At 38.4% G+C, this 16,870-nt stretch overlaps 1 protein-coding gene across 1 annotated transcript; it reads right to left on the reverse strand.

Moving 5' to 3' along the window:
* Nucleotides 1–853: 853 nt before the first annotated feature.
* LOC107761944 (uncharacterized) lies at nt 854–2,459 on the reverse strand. Its single transcript, XM_016580242.2, has 4 exons — nt 1,833–2,459; nt 1,631–1,763; nt 1,277–1,552; nt 854–876 (listed from the first exon to the last, which is right to left on the reverse strand). The coding sequence occupies exons 1-4, from the start codon at nt 2,457–2,459 to the stop codon at nt 854–856; spliced, it is 1,059 nt and encodes a 352-aa protein (XP_016435728.2).
* Nucleotides 2,460–16,870: the final 14,411 nt, after the last annotated feature.

The raw sequence follows: 16,870 nt of genomic DNA on the forward strand, positions 1-16,870 counted from the left end.
ACTTGATTCTTATCTACCATTGTAAACAAATTAACCAAACAATTATAACTTTGGACTAAAAACAAGTATATGAGAAGGATATGGGATTTATAAGCACGAATTGCAACATTTTATGTCAAGGATATGTAGAAATAGAGTTCGCATTAAATATAACAATGAAAATTCTTCAGAAACTATTAATTTGTTTATCAAATTAATTCTTTTCCAGTTTTATATGCGATTCGATTTTTGGATATATTAATGTTGTATCCACGATAAAAATGGTAGTTTTATTTAGTTACATGTTGTTTGTTTCTTTTTCATATCATTAATTCTTTAAAATTTGAATAGTTTTGAGGTATATAATTCATACGCATAAAATAAGACTTGCGGTCAACACATAATAACTTTTGAATTCTTTTCAAGAAAATTTAGAGACGCTAAATCAGTGTTTCTCTATGGCTTTCATATAAAAATAAGTGGATGCAATAAACAATTTGTAGAGAATTTTATCAAGAATATTGTGAAATTAGGGATACGTTCGCGTGGCCTAAATTACATTTTTTTAAGGCAGTTCGGATTATGCGTTCGCGCAACTTTGAGCCAAAATTTTAATAAAAAAAGATTCGTCGGAGGATATTAAATTAATTTCATAAAACCCAAGATGTGCGGTTCACTATTTAAGAAAGGCGAATGTTCTTAATTTTAATTTAAGCACAATTTCAAATATCAAATAATTTTTTTTATAATAAAAATATAAAAATATTATCAACCTTTTTGTGTACACGTATGCGTGGCACGATTCTCTACAATTATAAAAGGTATATAATACGAATATACGTACGCGTGATTCGTTTATATAATTGTAAACAATCTAAACAAAAGCGGTAATAAAATCTGGCAACAAGAAAAAAGGTATTTAGTAAATCAAGATAATTAAGCCAAATATAAAAATGGTTAAGCGACCGTGCGAGAACCACGAAATTCGGGAATGCCTAACACCTTCTCCCGAATTAACAGAATTCCTTACTCAGGATTTCTGGTTCGCAGAATAACAAACAGAGTCATATTCTCCTCGATTCAGGGATTAAAACCGGTGACTTGGGACGCCTTAAAATTCCCAGGTGGCGACTCTGAAACAAACAAACAAATCCCGTTTCGACTGTCCTTTAATTGGAGAAAACTCCCTACGCCCTTCGCGGGGGCGGAAAAAGGAGGTGTGACACTCCAGAATCAATTATCCAAGTCTTAGTGTTAGAAGCAGCAAGACAAGTGCCAGAATACTTAAGTATAGTACCAGTCACTGCGTTTGCATTAATTTCTGTTCCTGTATTTCCTGCTCCTCCAATCTGCACCTGTTTTATCAGATTCACTAGTTCTGAAACCTGCTCTTTGCTAAAAAATTGATTCTGATTGTTCCCAGTTCCCTCATTTGGAGTGACTTCCATTTCTGCTCCTTCCTGACTTCCCATCACAACATTTCCTTTGACTGCTCCTTGATAGTTGCCTGATTTGGTGAACTGAAAATCTTTAGGGAATCCTATCAACCTATAACAATCTGATCTTGCATGCCCTGTCCTCATATAGTGAGTACAACTCACATTAGGGTTGAATTTGGTCTTTCTTCCCTTGAATTTCTATTGTTGATTACCATACTTTTGTGGTGGATTCCATCTTTTCTGATTGTTATTTCTTTGTGGGATCTTGTTTTGTGTATTTGCCATTAATGTTGCTCCATCTGTTGGATAGTGAGGGCTGAGGTATGTCTCCCTCTGTCCTTCATCCTGTAAGAGTATTTAATAAGCATGATCTATGCTAGGAAGTGGGTTCATTATCAATATGTGTCCCCTTGCCTGAGCATAGGAGTCATTGAGACTCATGAGAAATTGAATGACTCTCTGATCTTCCAAGAACTTTGCCATCTTTGTCTTCCCTTGACATGTGCAGTTGCAGGTACACCCTAGATGAGAGTTGAGAGAGTCCAGTTCATCCCACAACCTTTTGAGTGTTGTGAAATATCCTGCTATGCTGCTATTTCCTTGCACTGATTTTGCAATTTCCTTTTGCAGATGATAGAGCTTGGCCCCATTTGATTGCACAAACCTATGTTCAAGACTGTTCCAAAGGCTTTGTGCAGTTTTTGAGTAAATCACACTGTCTCCTATCTCTTTGGATAGGGAGTTTAGTAACCAAGAAGTGACCATATCATTTGTTCTGCTCCATTGAGGATGTTCCTTAGATCCCAGATCTGGCTCAACACAAACCCCATTGATGAAGCCAATCTTATTCTTGGCTGACAGAGCAATTAAAACAGACCTTCTCCAACCTGGATATCCTCTTCTATCAAATGGTGAGTTCACCAAAGTCATTCCAGGTGCATCAGATGAGTGCAGAAAATAAGGATGGTTTGTGTCTGCTGTGACTCCACTACTGGTTGAACCAGCTAGAGGAAGAGTGGGTGAAGATTCAGTTCCTGTCATGGCTGAAGGTAAAATAAAAGGGAAAGAACAAAAAAAATGATTGATAGTTGATTGTAAATGGATCGAGCTACTGTTGCTCTGATACCATGAAAGAAAAAGACTGTGAAATGTGAGAATTTTCCACTGACTGTCTTCATCACTCAAAGTTGAATATATACAAGTAATTGCTACAAAAGAAAAGTGTAAAATAAAATCCTATTTATACTTGTACTATTCCTATTCACTGTACTGTAATTGTATAACAAATTATTCCCTACTATGTGCACACATGTGATAAGCACATGCTTGGCACTTGTACTATTACTGTATAATAGATTTATTCCCTACCATGTGCACACATGTGCCAAGCACATACTTGGATCTTTCTAGAATAAATCTAATATATAGCTGCCTTTCCTCATATCTAACAGCCGAGAGAATAGGGCCATTATTTTACTTCTAAGGCTGAGATTGAGCCACGTGTGTTTGTTGACTGCAAAAATGCTCTGCTCTTTGTCTCTCATTCCCTTTGATCTTTTCTTCTTCATCAAATAGAACATCTTTCTTTTTCAGAGAGTGAAAACGATCCTCAGTCATATGGGGCTTTTCTATGTCAACATAGGAAGGTAAGGAAACTTTTCAACTATTTCGCTAATTGAAAGACCATACCTAAACAACTTAGTCTATCTTTTGTACGTGTCAATAAAACTGATCAGAGCATCACTCTACCTTCGACGCTGCTACTATAAGCTTAAGGTGAGTATGAGAAAGAAGCTGAAAACAAGAAAGAGTCCATGAAAATGGGGAGAGTTTAATGAGTTTAGCTTTTATGCACAAATAGTGTAATAGTTTTATTACACTATCAAGTCATATTAGAGATAATAATGGTAACTAATAATACCTGAAAAATAAGGTAACAAACCTGCTACAACTGGTTATAACATGTAAAATTTTTGTACATCAGTTAAATTCGCGTTTAATTATGTGTTGCTAAATGAATGTATTCACCCGTGGCTATACAATGGTCATAAAATACTCGGTATAGATTAATAAATTCAAGCGCGAGATCCAAAATGCAATCACTAAACAGCATAAATTACAGCAAACCACAACATTCTGGAGCATTATAAGGAAAAGAAATGAATAAAAACTAGCCAACAACTTCGATATCATGCAAGGAGTGAAGGACATAGTTACAGAATAAATAAATAAATAAATAAATAGTACAGGACAAGACCAAAAACAAAGTACTAACCAGGAGGACAGAAACACGCCGAGTCTCAAAAATATCGCCAAACAAATACAATCTACTCTTTAATAACAAGAACGAGTGCCAGTATCTTTGTTCGTCATGGTATGTTACGTTGTATAAACAACGTAGTAGGAGTATTAATTTTTTGATGTTCGACAAAATGATGGTTAAGGTTTCCTTTGCCAATTGTTCGCCACTGTTATGATTTGTTTGTCCAAGATGCTGTGAGTTCCTGTGTATGTGGTAGTTACTATTGTGGAGGTAAAGTTAGAGGTTAGCGGAGAAGTCGCATGATGTTTTCGCTCATGTTTCGGACGAATATTCTTCTTTCTGTCGTCGCGCGTCCTGGTATGTTTTCGTATTTTGCCCATTTTCTTTGATCCATCGATCTTGTCTATTACCGTACAGAGACGTAGGTGTTTTGTGTCCTTCACCTGATTGACAACCATCAAATACGGATCTTGGATTTAAAGTTATAGGTTTACCTTTTAAAACATATCCATATTTTTTAAGAGTTATACTCATACATTCATCATCTCCTAACTTGCACAAAAATTCCTTTTATACACTTTTTTTTCTCAAGCATTCTTTTACACACCTTAGGTATATCGATGCACGTGCAACCATGAGGTTGTAGCGACGCAATTCCAACAACATCGTCAACAATGATTGGAATATTGCTCTCGGGTTGGATCCACCCAAAAGGAGTGATCATTAGTTTATTAGTCATGTATACGATTAAAATCGGGTTTGCTATTTAATCGAGTTCATGGGATCACATCGAGTGTCAACCTCGCAATGGATCGGGCTATAGCACGAAGACGAAGTGTTGAGTTCAAGAATCGAGATGTCCATCCAGACCGAGGCCAGCAACAATTGGCACTAAGCATGACCGACTTCGAGTAAAGTGCAATAACGGAAAGATGAGATATCTGTAACCGGTGGAGGATCACGGTGGAAATCCCGCAATAGATCAAATCAAGGGCGGTTATTTGTACCAATCATGGAATTTACTTTCGTAATTAGAATTGTACAATAATTAGGATTCCTCTAGTATATAAAGGGGAGTCCCCATCATTTGTAAGGACACTACATTCACGAATATGAAAGCAATATAATGTTTCTTTCTTTTGCTCATCAACTTGCTCCTCTTTAACTATTCTTACTTCACCAAGCTCGAGGGTTCATTAGCTCAAGGGCATTAACCAAACACTGGTTTGCTTTGTATTATTGTCAATTTGCATCACTTATCTTTACGTTTATTAATTGATATTAGGTAAAATTGCATATCCTTAAAACCACATTATAAGTTTAATTGTTATCCAATTTTTAGGATGTAGTATCTTTCAACGATGAGGATGCAGAAGGGATCGAACAACCTCACAACGACGCACTGGTAATATTTATCCTTATGAATAATTTTCAAGTTAAACGTCTGATGGTTGATCCAGGTAGCTCGGCAAATATTATTCGATCGAGGGTCGTGGAGCAGCTCGGCCTTCAGGATCAAATCGTGCCTGCAGCTCGAGTGCTCAACGGTTTCAACATGACAAGTGAAACCACAAAAGGGGAAATCATATTGCCAGTGCACGTGGCTGGAACTATTCAGAAAACAAAGTTCCATGTAATCGAAGGTGATATGAGATACAACACGCTGCTCGGGAGACCTTGGATCCATAATATGAGGGCACTTGCGGGAACCATTCCGGTACAGAATCACTGGTTCACAAAGTCATTAGAGCAGAGTATTATTGGGATAGTATGGAAAAAGATACTAAGGAGTTCATTCGAAAATGCGACAAATGCCAAAGACATGCACCGATGATTTATCAGCCAGGGGAGCAGCTTCATTCAGTCTTATCCCTATGGTCGTTCATGAAATGAGGAATGGATATCGTCGGCCCTCTGCCATCTGCCCCAGGTAAAGCTAAGTTCATTTTATTTATGACTGACTATTTCTCTAAATGGGTTGAAGCATAGGCTTTCGAGAAAGACAGAGAGAAAGAAGTTATAGACTTCATCTGGGATCACATCGTATGCCGATTCGCGATACCCGCTGAAATAGTGTGAAACAATGGAAAATAATTTATTGGCAGCAAAATAACGAAGTTCCTATAAAATCACAAAATAAAAGGATATTATCGACGTCGTATCATCCTAGTGTGAATGGACAGGCTGAAGCAACGAACAAGACCATCATTCAAAACCTAAAGAAAAGGTTGAACGATGCTAAGGGGAAATGGAGAGAAATTTTGCCCGAAGTCCTTTGGGTATATCAGACAACGACAAAATCTAGTACGGGGGCAAAACCGTTCTCCTTAGTATATGACACCGAAGCTTTGATCCCAGTCGAAGTTGGGGAACCAAGTGTCAGGTTTTGATACACAATGGAAGAATCAAATTACGGGGCTATGAATACAAGCCTCGAATTTCTAGACGAAAAACGGGAAGCCGCCCTCGTTCGAATGGCCGCCCAAAAACAACGAATAGAAAGATACTATAATTGAAGAGCCAATCTTCGACACTTCAAAACAGGGGACTTAGTTTTGAGAAACGTCACCCTCAACACTCGAGATCCAAACAAGGGGAAACTCAACCCAAATAGGGAAGGACTATATCAGGTCCTCGGTGTCATCGGAAAGGGATCTTATAAGCTTGGCATGATGAACGACGAACTACTACCAAATAATTGAAACATATCACTCCTCAAACGATATTATTGCTAAGGTATGACTCTCTCCCGTTTTTGTTTATATTCGATACTAACTTATTACAGTTGTTCGATCAAAGACATCGGGAAATTCTTCAACACAAGGACCTCAGGTTTTAAAGCACGTATTGTGCTCTTTTTCCCTTAGATCGATTTTTGTCCCAAATGGGTTTTTCCGACGAGTTTTTTAACGAGGCAACAATTATCTGTGGTACCTGGGGACAATTCAACAGTATTTGAGGCTTCTTTACAATTAACCTCGAATACTGGGGGGCACCACACTCGAATGTTATGTTTTCAAGGAAGATGATTCGTGTCAACAGGGTCTCGATAGGAAAATTTTGTAAAGGGCCAAACGGTCAAACGAACCGTGCCCATGTAAATTGCCCGAGCCGTAATGACAAAACATGTATGTATGAATGATCCATTAAAAGAAGTACTTTTTGCTTATCAAATGTTCCATTCCTTATTGAGATTTATACTTTACAATTTCGTACTTACGATATATTACACAAACCGGCTCAAGAGCGAATCGTAACTAAAGCTCGAGCAATTAACCTCGTACTCGGGGACCATCGTCCGAAAATTGACATGCTCGAATTATTAAACTTCGAAATATTAAGACCTTAAAAAAATGATCCTCAATTTTATAGGCCACGGCCACCCCACTCGGTGAGTGATACTTCGAACAAGTTTGAAGTATAATCGAGAAACAAGCCCAATGGGCAAATATCAAGTTAAAGGCTATGGCTAAACTAACACGGTTCGGAGATGTCTGAAATCGTTAATCAAACAGGCCTTCAAATATTTTCATAAAACCGATTAAAAAAGGGCTACCCTCGGCAAATATACATAGGGTTTCGAGAACATCAACCCTCGAAAACCTTAAGAGGTACCAAATTGAACAAACTTATGCTAAGGCGTAACAAATGTTTTCGACAACACTGAATCCTAATGGGTACAGATCTATCCCATGGTAAGCCATAACAAATTTTTATATGATTAAAATTTTAAGCCGAAAAAAGGGAAAAAGCTACTCTTTGGAGGTCATATCGGTCCGATTCAAGAGCCTGAGGGACATTACATTGCTGAGCTCGAGGACCCGCCCTCGCTTAACCAAAACCCAAGGGTATTTACTACTCCGAGTTCGAGCAAGTACTCACTCGATTATAGAGATTATAGCAATCCAATTTCAACAAAATTTTCACAAGGCAACGAAGTGAGTCAAATTTCTCACAAGACCTAAAGTATATTAGAATTATCATAAGGCGAAAGCAAAATAGATTTTCCACAAAACAGAAATCAAAGACAAATTGGAAAGAAAAAGGATCTTTCATATATGTAAAAGTATTTACAAAGACCAATAAGGGTCTTACACAAAAATCCGAAAAAGAAGAAAAAATTCTAATTTCCTAATCTTCCCCGGGAGCTTCATCTTCATCTTCTCCGCTCGCGCTCCCAGAGTCATCATAATCAGAGAGCAAAGCTTTGGCTTCATCCTCTAGAACTTTCGCATTCTCAATATCGGCAGTAAGGTTAAACCACGAGCATGAATCTCTTCTAGAGTCTCTCTCCGAGATTGGAACTTGGCATGCTCGGTAACGCATAATGATTGAACCTGAGCAGTATCGGAAATTTACTTTGCTCGAGCGTTAGCTGCTTCCGCATCGGCTCGGTAGACGGCTACGACCGCCTCTGCATCAGCCCTTACTTTTTCTACTTCAGATGCGGCCTTTACAAGTTTAGCAACCAACCGAGTCTCAAGCTCCTCAATTTTCTTGGCTCGGGACAAGCTCTCCTCCTTCATGCTTTGGAGTTGACGCTCAACCGAAAATAGCTGGGCTCGAGCAGTATCTTTCTCCGAGATGAGATGGTCCATGTTCTACTTCTACCCCAAAGTCTCTGCCTCTTTCATCTTAGCCTCCTCGCGAAGCTGCTCGATCTTTTTGGTCTTCTGCTGAACCTGTTGGATCAAAGTATTAGTTGCCATCCCCAAATCGACACACCAAACTTCTAAGAAAATTCTTCATTACCTGCTCGATCAAGTCAATCTGCTCTTTGTGAGCTTTGGCCAGTTCATCTCGGAGGTCCTTAATCTCTTCTTCTTTTTGCCCACTAAAGAGTTTGAGGGCATTTCTCTCCTTCGCGAGCCTTTTGAGATCGGCCTCACATTGGTTCAACTCAGCTCCGGATTTGGAAAATGCTTCCTAATGAAGCGTCACGGGCTAAAGAGAAAGTAAGAAAATCAGGCAAAAGGAAATAGAGGTAAACGTAAAACTAATAGCGGAGGCTGAAATCTACTTGGTTCAGGAGTCACTGAGCCTCATCGAAAATGATCGATACATCCATATCGGAAACATCATCAACCCCCGTGAAGTAGCCACGAAATAAGTCATCCCCTTCTTGGGTCGTTCCCATAGTGGGGGTCTCCATAGCCTAGACCTCCTGATTTTTCCCCGTAGAAAAGGTGGGGAGGGGCGGCGAATCATCAATGTTGATTGCCCCAAGCAAGACACTTGGGGCGCTCTCTCCTTCTCGAAGGGCCTCAGAACTGGACCCTTCAGGCACATCCGCCGATTGTTCGTCACGACGGACAGGTACACTCATCGATTGTTCATCACGACGGGAGACATCTTTAGCCTCCGATGACTGGTGGACTTTTCTCGGACCATCTTCCGAGATCTCCTCGGTCCGAAGATGAGCCTCCTCGACCTTCACCGCTACCTTTGAAGCTTCGGCGCTCCCCCTCTTTCGAGCCGCCAGCTTATAGTCAGCATCTTCTTTCTCCTTTTCTTCATCTCATAGTTTCTGGGCTACGTCAGTAGGCAGAGCGGCAGTGTCATTCTTTGACTTACGAGCCTTGTTCTTTTTAGGCTTTGGAGTATCGGAAGGCGAGACCCTTCTCCTCTTCTTATCCTTAGCCGGTTTCGGGGCCTCCTCTTCCCCAAGTGGGGACGACCTCATGACAGCATTGTCTCTGAGGCCTGTATGGGGGGAAATCAAGTGAAAATAAAAAAGAAACATTTCTTAAAAGGGAATCAAACACGGATAGAGAAGCTTACCATGATTTTTGGCCTCCCATCGGCCCCTTGACAAATCACGCCACGAGCACTTAGTGTACGAAGAGGTCGAGGTCAGCTTCCGAACACAACCTTCAAGGTTCGGGATTGCACTTGGCACCCAAGAAACCACTGCATCATAGGAAAAGATGTCAATACAGAAAGGAAAAAGAAACAAAGTGGTAAACGTAAGCTATAGGTGGGTTTGTACTTACTCTTCATGTTCCACTCTTCAGGGAAAGGCATCTTCTCGGCTGGAATTATGCCGGAATTCCTTACTCGGACAAATAGGCCCATCCATCCTCGATCCTTGTCCTCATCTATGCTTGAGAGCAGCACCTTGGTAGCTTAACGCTGAAGCCTTATTAGTCTTCCTCGATAAAGACCGGGGTTGTACATTCTAATGAGATGATCGAGGGTAAAAGGCATCCTCTCGACTTTGCTCACGAAGAATCGAAGCAAAATAACAATGCACCAGAAAGAAGGATGGATCTGTCCCAGGGTTATTTGGTATTGGCAGCAAAACTCGAGGATAACAGGGTCAACGGGACCCAGTATAATAGGGTAAGTGTAAACACTCAAGAACCCTTTCACGTGGGAGGTGATGTCCTCTTCAAGCGTCGGAATCACCACTTATTTGACTTCATAGTGGCAATATTGTTTCACCTGCTTCAGGCCATCCTCAGTTATCGAGCATATATATCTCAACATCAGCTCACATCGGCCAGGGACCTGCGAGGTTTTCACGATCTTGAAATCAGAAGTGAGATTGCATGCCCCGGGAACGCACTCCTTGATGCGTGGCTCCACCGGCATTTTTGTCGCCGACCTGCCCGCGATGAAGAAGCTTTTTCCTTTTGGGAACGATTTTTGATGTTTTTGCCATTTTGGTATAGATTTAGAAAAAGAAGAAGACGAGATTTATAGTTTTGAAGAAAGATTGGTAACGAGGCCTAGAAATTGTGCAAGAGCGGAGAGGCTAAATGAGATGTGAAGATCTTTGGAGACTTGTAGAAAAACTTGAAAAACTCAGAAGGATTCTTAAGATTAGTACAAGAAAATTTCATAGTAAAGTTTAAAGAAGTAAGAAGAAGACCTATTTAAGGATTTATGGTGATGGTTCAAGGGCACTAGTGGCCGACCATCAACTGACGGTAATTAATGATTTTGGGAACCGTACCGACGTGACGCTTCGGTCGTTTTTGTCGCTTACGTCATAAGAATGACATCATAATTGGTCTAAGTATAAAATCAAAGACTCAGTTCGTTTCTTCTCATTACACTCCAAGAAATGAGGGGCCTATCTGTATACGGTTAAAATCTTGCCCGATTTTGCTATTTAATCGGGTTTAGGGGATCACGTCGAGTGTCAGCCTCACAATGGATCAGGCTATAGCACGAAGATGAGGTGTTGAGTTCAAGAATCAAGATGTCCGTTGTAAGTCCCCAAAAAATTTCTCTTAAGTAATTTAGGATTTCGTGGTGCCAGTTAGGCTAATTACAATACTTTATGTTCTATTAAAATGATGTATATCAATTGGATATGGTAAATAAGTGTATAAGTCATATAATAAGTAATGTGGGGACTATTGAGAGGCCTATATCTAAGTCGAGTTGGAAAATTATATAATAGGCTAAAATTCCAAATGAGTTCGCACAAGTCCAAACTTTGGACGAGCATATTTATATATGTATACGATATTTATGTGATGAACAACCTATCAAATAAAATATCTTCGAGTCTAGTTTCTAATGCTTCAAACTGTTCGTCATTAGATATTCCTACACAAAGTTATGATCAAATTACCAAAGGCTAGACTTGCGATCAATTTTGTGACCGTAAAACGATTCCGCGGACCGCATAAGCATCACAAAGTGGAGTAGAGACGAGCAAACTATTATGCTGTCGCATATTGATTATGTTGTCGCATATTGATTATGTTGTCGCATAATTGATTATGTTGTCGATTAATGATTATACTGCAATTCTGCTGCCCACAAAACGATTATGCTATAGCATAATTGTACCACATAATTGACTTCGGGGGTCATTTTTGGAAATTTTCATATCCGACCCCATTTTGATAAATAAACTTTGGGGCTTCATTTGGGGCAATTTTCTACTAAATATAGAGAGAGGTGAGAGCATTTTAGAGAGAGAAAGAGGCAACCTAGCCCTCCAATCACCCAATCTTGCACAAATTCTCAAGAATCAAGAAAGCTCATCTCTAGCTCAGTATCCTTCTGGGTAAGTCCTACTTCTAAGATTTCATATAAGAGATTATGAGTTCAAAAATATATTGTGGGGTTAGAAATAGGCCATGCATGTGACACTAGACTATAGTATGTGGGATTAAAGAACTATTTTGGGGTTGTTCTTGTTGAAATTGGTTGAGGGAAGAAGGAATTTCCATTGTAGATCCTTGTAGTCTATTTCACATGTTAGGTGTTTGATGAAATTCCTAAGAGAGTTACACCATGGGAAATTTTTCTAATTATTAATCGATTTTTGCTATCTTTCTATAGATTATTATTGCTAGAAGCGTTAGTGCATTGTAGTAACTTAAGGAAAGCTCAAACAAGGTATGTTTTCTAAACTTTCTCTCTTGGAATTAAATTCCAAAAAGTTTCCGTAAGTTTAAGTATGACCGGCTCAAAATCCCTAATTTCTATGTTCCAGATTATCCCCTATAAACTCATAAACTTGATCATTCCGAACAAGCCTTATATTGAATGATAGATATTTAAAGTATGGGTTTCTTATTAAAATGGTATGGCTTTGAGTTGTGGATTAAATTAAAAGTGGTGTACCGATTAGGTAAGGAAAACTCGATGTGCTTAATACTCCTAACGCTCGTATGCGTACTAAATGTCTTGATTGAGTGTATCTAGTAGTTGATAAACTATGAAGATGTTTGAAAATGAATTAAATGAACTGGGGAAATAGAGTATGGATAACGTTTATAATTGTGCCTAGTGATGCCTATGAAATGGGGAAATATATGAATCAGATTATGAAGTGAGCCTCGACTCAACTATCTTAAAATGACTTCTAAAAGGAAAATTTGCTTAAAAGCTCTATTGAGGTATGTATGGCTAACTCTCTTCTTCTTAGCATCGAACTCTTAGTGTTCGAATAATTGGTGTAAGTTTTGACTTGATCATGCTAGAATTAATTGCATTAATGTGTTGGATTGAAAGATTTACGTTCTGTAATTGTTCTAAATGTTTACCATGTAATCATGCTATTTGAGAACGTGATTATGATTTCCAAGCTCTTTCCCTTATGCGTGCAATGTCTTATGTAATAGGACTTATTGACATGAATGATACTGTTATTCGAACGTATAAAAAGGGAAGGATTTGAATTGTAAAATGCGTTCAAGTGCCAAGAAAGACTTAATAAATAAGGCTGCTTGTTCCACGTAACGAAAGATAGGAAAGAAATTGTCACGACCCAAACCGATGGGCCACGACCGGCACCCGGTACCTTACTCAACCGAGTACCAACATAACGTATCTTTCTTATTACATCATTATATACACGTGACATACGGGCCTAGTAGGCCAACATAATCATTTATAAACTCAAACATAGGCCGATAAGGCCGTACAATCTTTCACGTATACGACATATGTCTACAAGCCTCTAAAAATACATAAATGTCATAGAGGTCGGGATAGAGTCTTGCCATATCAAACAATACACGTCTAAATCATACTAACCAAACAAGCAACTCCGAAGCAAATGGAGCGCACCAACATCTTTCGCTGAGCTGATATCCTACTTGGAGGGCTCTCGACCTGTCTATCGGGACCTGCGGGCATGAACCGCAGTGTCCCCAGGAAAAAGGGACGTCAGTACGAATAATGTACCGAGTATGTAAGGCACATAAGTATGTACATCAAAGACATGGAAGAAATCTAGAGTACATGACTCAACCTGCAAGTCTGAATAACTTTGTAAATTATAAATTACTTTTAGCGTCATGCATGTGCGTATGAATATCATGTCGTGCATAGGTACATGTTTCATAACATTATCAGCCACTGTGGGCAAAATCATCATCGTATACCAGCTGATCAGGTGCTGGTGCGTATATAACGCCATAACCTCTCCCATAACGCCATAACCTTTCCCATATCCCATATACATATATATATACATACATATATACGCGTATATAACGCCGTTTGAATACATACATATATATGCGTATATAACGCCATTTGAATACATACACATATAATCGTATATAACGCCATTTGAATCATATTTTAGCCACTGTGGGCAACAACATCAACATATACCAGCTGATCAGGTGGTGGTGCGTATATAACGCCGTAACCTTTTCCCCTATCCCATATACATATATTTACATATATACGCGTATATAACGCCATCTGGTCATGAGTCAATGCACATGAATGAAATGTTTAAAAAGTACGTCAATAAAATTATTCGGAATGTTATAAGACCATTTTGCCTTTGAGTAATATCATAAAGTAAACTCTTTCAACTTTCGTATTTTTCTGAGACCCATGAACAAATGATAAGATATTATAACACACGAAAATTCAAGAACACAACTATCTCTACAACTGTTATGAATAGAGTCATTCATGGAATTTGTGCATTTGCACGTTCCGATTCGTATCGTAAGGATCATGCCAAAAGTAAGAAGAGATAGCCTTAACATACCTGGATTAAGAATAACTCCGTATAATTATCCTGTTGAAAACCTTCGTGGATTGAATTTAGAACCCAAAAATTGGATTTAGGCTTCTGCGTTTTTTGAATTTGTAGAACGAGTATGGCTTAAATGCCAAATTTAATGAATTGAGGAGTGTGATTTTGTACGTTGAAAAGCTTCTGTTTTTTCATTTCAATAGAATGTAACAAGGTTTGCTTTTGCCTTTCAAAATAAGATCCTTATTTCCTTTTTTTTTAGATAACGCTTGCCATAAAGTCTTGGAAAGACTTTAATGCTTATCTCTTAGACACATGTAAGCATGAATTAATGACTCACTTTATACTAAAGTGAGGGGCTTCTACGTTCCCTCTTGGGACAATTGATTAAATTTTTGTCCGCTTATTAGCTAACTGGGTAATGTTTTGTTACCCGGTAATTAACCAATTACCCGTAAAATTTAAAAAAATTTCCCCGAATTACTTAAAATATTACTCACTTTCCACATACCTTATACACCTTACTATCATGGCTATGTAGTACCTTGTATGGCACTAGTCCATAAATACCGGGTATTTTAGCTCGGGCCGTATTTTACCCCAAAATACCAAATTTCGACAAAATTCGCTTTCTTCGATATTACTTACCCTCTTACCTTCACGAATTTACTCATCACTTATAATCCTTATAATCTCCAAATAATATTTTCCTTGGACTGATTGTCAATTACCTTACTACAAATTCAACATACAATACTACGGGGTGCAACATCGTCGTGACTTATTACTGCAAAGCATAATATTTTCGTAATGTAATACAGTTGGGTAGAACACTGCCGTAACTTAATATTGCAGGACGTAATATTGACATAATATTGTGGGGTGTAACATCATTCCCCCCTTTGGAACATTCGTCCTCGAATGTTGACTAATGCTCTTATCATTTTCGTAACTCATAGCTCTTGTGAATACATTTATACTCTTCTTTCAAATCAAACATTTGCTCTGTGAATAAATCTAATGTCTGGGGTATTCCCCTTTTTAGTCTTTTTTCTAATATCATGACCTGTGGTCGAAATCTTCCTAATCTTGCAACTTTTGTTACCTCTTGTCATGCGGTCTGTATGACCCTGGATTTTTTAGGTGCACTTATGTGATTCATCTTTCCTTTTTCCTTATACCTTTTAGTCAATCTGTAGGCCTTACTTTGTATATACAAGGCTTAATAGGATGCCTCTCTAGGCCTCTATAGGTATATTGAAGTCCTTTGCTCGATACTTTGTTGGATTCACGAATATTGCTAAATCTCATCTCAAAGGTCCGTTTAACCATCCGTATGAATTTACTACCATAACTCTTACTTTAATTTATCGTTGCTGAGGTCTGCTACCAAGTCCCAGCTTACTCTCGTTGCTCATTCCATATGTATAAATTTAAGTCCTTTAAGGCTTCCTTATTATTGTTCATCTTTAGAATGACGACCTAATCTTATCTCATACTTTGTAGCTTTTGTCCATCCGTTGTTGATTCACCTCAATATTGATTTACAATATACCACTGATAACTTAACCTTTTATGTAATATTGCTGCTAGGATTCACGTTTTATCGGGGAACGTCTGAAATGATTAGATTGATCCACCTGGGGCGATACCTTGCTTCCATAACCATACCTCACAACATCCCAATGCGATTCACCTTTCGTGGGTATTTTAATCCTGTCCAATTTATAAGATCCGTTTCTTTTCTTCGTTAAATCATTACTCAATCGAAGGCCCAAACACATCTTTTATTTATCACAATTTGACCCTCATTCTATTACCAGGGTGGCATTTCATTCCTTCTAAATGCTATTAATTTTTGACTCCTTTTAGTTCATTAAAGCTATAGTGAACTTTGGATAACATAGAGAAACTATCTACTCTTCTTATTTTCATGGGCTTAATCCTAAAGACTTATCTATTCTCGTCATCTTTCCACTTGCCTTTCCTCATCCTTACTCATGCTTCCTTAAAACTTTATCGCTCTACCACACTTTAGCTTGAGACCTATACATATCCATTTATAAAATTTCTTAAACTTGCTTGCACCATAAATTTTCTTATGTTATTCTGGAACATCAAGTGAGACATCACATTGTCTCTAACTATTCTTTACTCTCATAATCAGGCTTTTCAATACCTAGACCATAGGCTGGAAGATATGCTACTGATGCTGCTGCTATCCTTCCTAGATATTGAATCCCTGTTCTTATAACCTTCTATCCGAAGTATGGACTATTCACAACTTTCTGCATTTTAGTATCTTGTACGTTGTTCACTTTTACCTTACTTACATAAAATCTCGTATTATATCTTCTATCTCTTTCATAACCTCCCTTCCATCTAGGTGTAATTCACGTCCATAACTTGAAGCTCTATTATAATACTTGCACCTTTGGTGCATACACAATTCGGTGGGAGCTTCATACTAACTTCTTATGAGGCTGGTACTCTTCAGTTGGCTTCATCGTTGAGCCGTTATAAAATATGGCTACTGTGCTATCTCTGTTATACCTCTGCTATTTAAGAGTGATCTTGAGGTCTATAATTCTCTTGGTCCCTCCTATTTTGCTTAGTCGATGTAACTCTTTAGTTTCCTCTTCTTTCTAATCAGCCTTTATGTAGGCTTAAGATATCTTTCGACCTACGGCTCCTGGTATTAGTTATTACTTTAGCCTTTCA

The sequence above is a fragment of the Nicotiana tabacum genome, chromosome 8 (assembly GCF_000715075.1).
Source record: "Nicotiana tabacum cultivar K326 chromosome 8, ASM71507v2, whole genome shotgun sequence".
NCBI lineage: Eukaryota > Viridiplantae > Streptophyta > Magnoliopsida > Solanales > Solanaceae > Nicotiana > Nicotiana tabacum.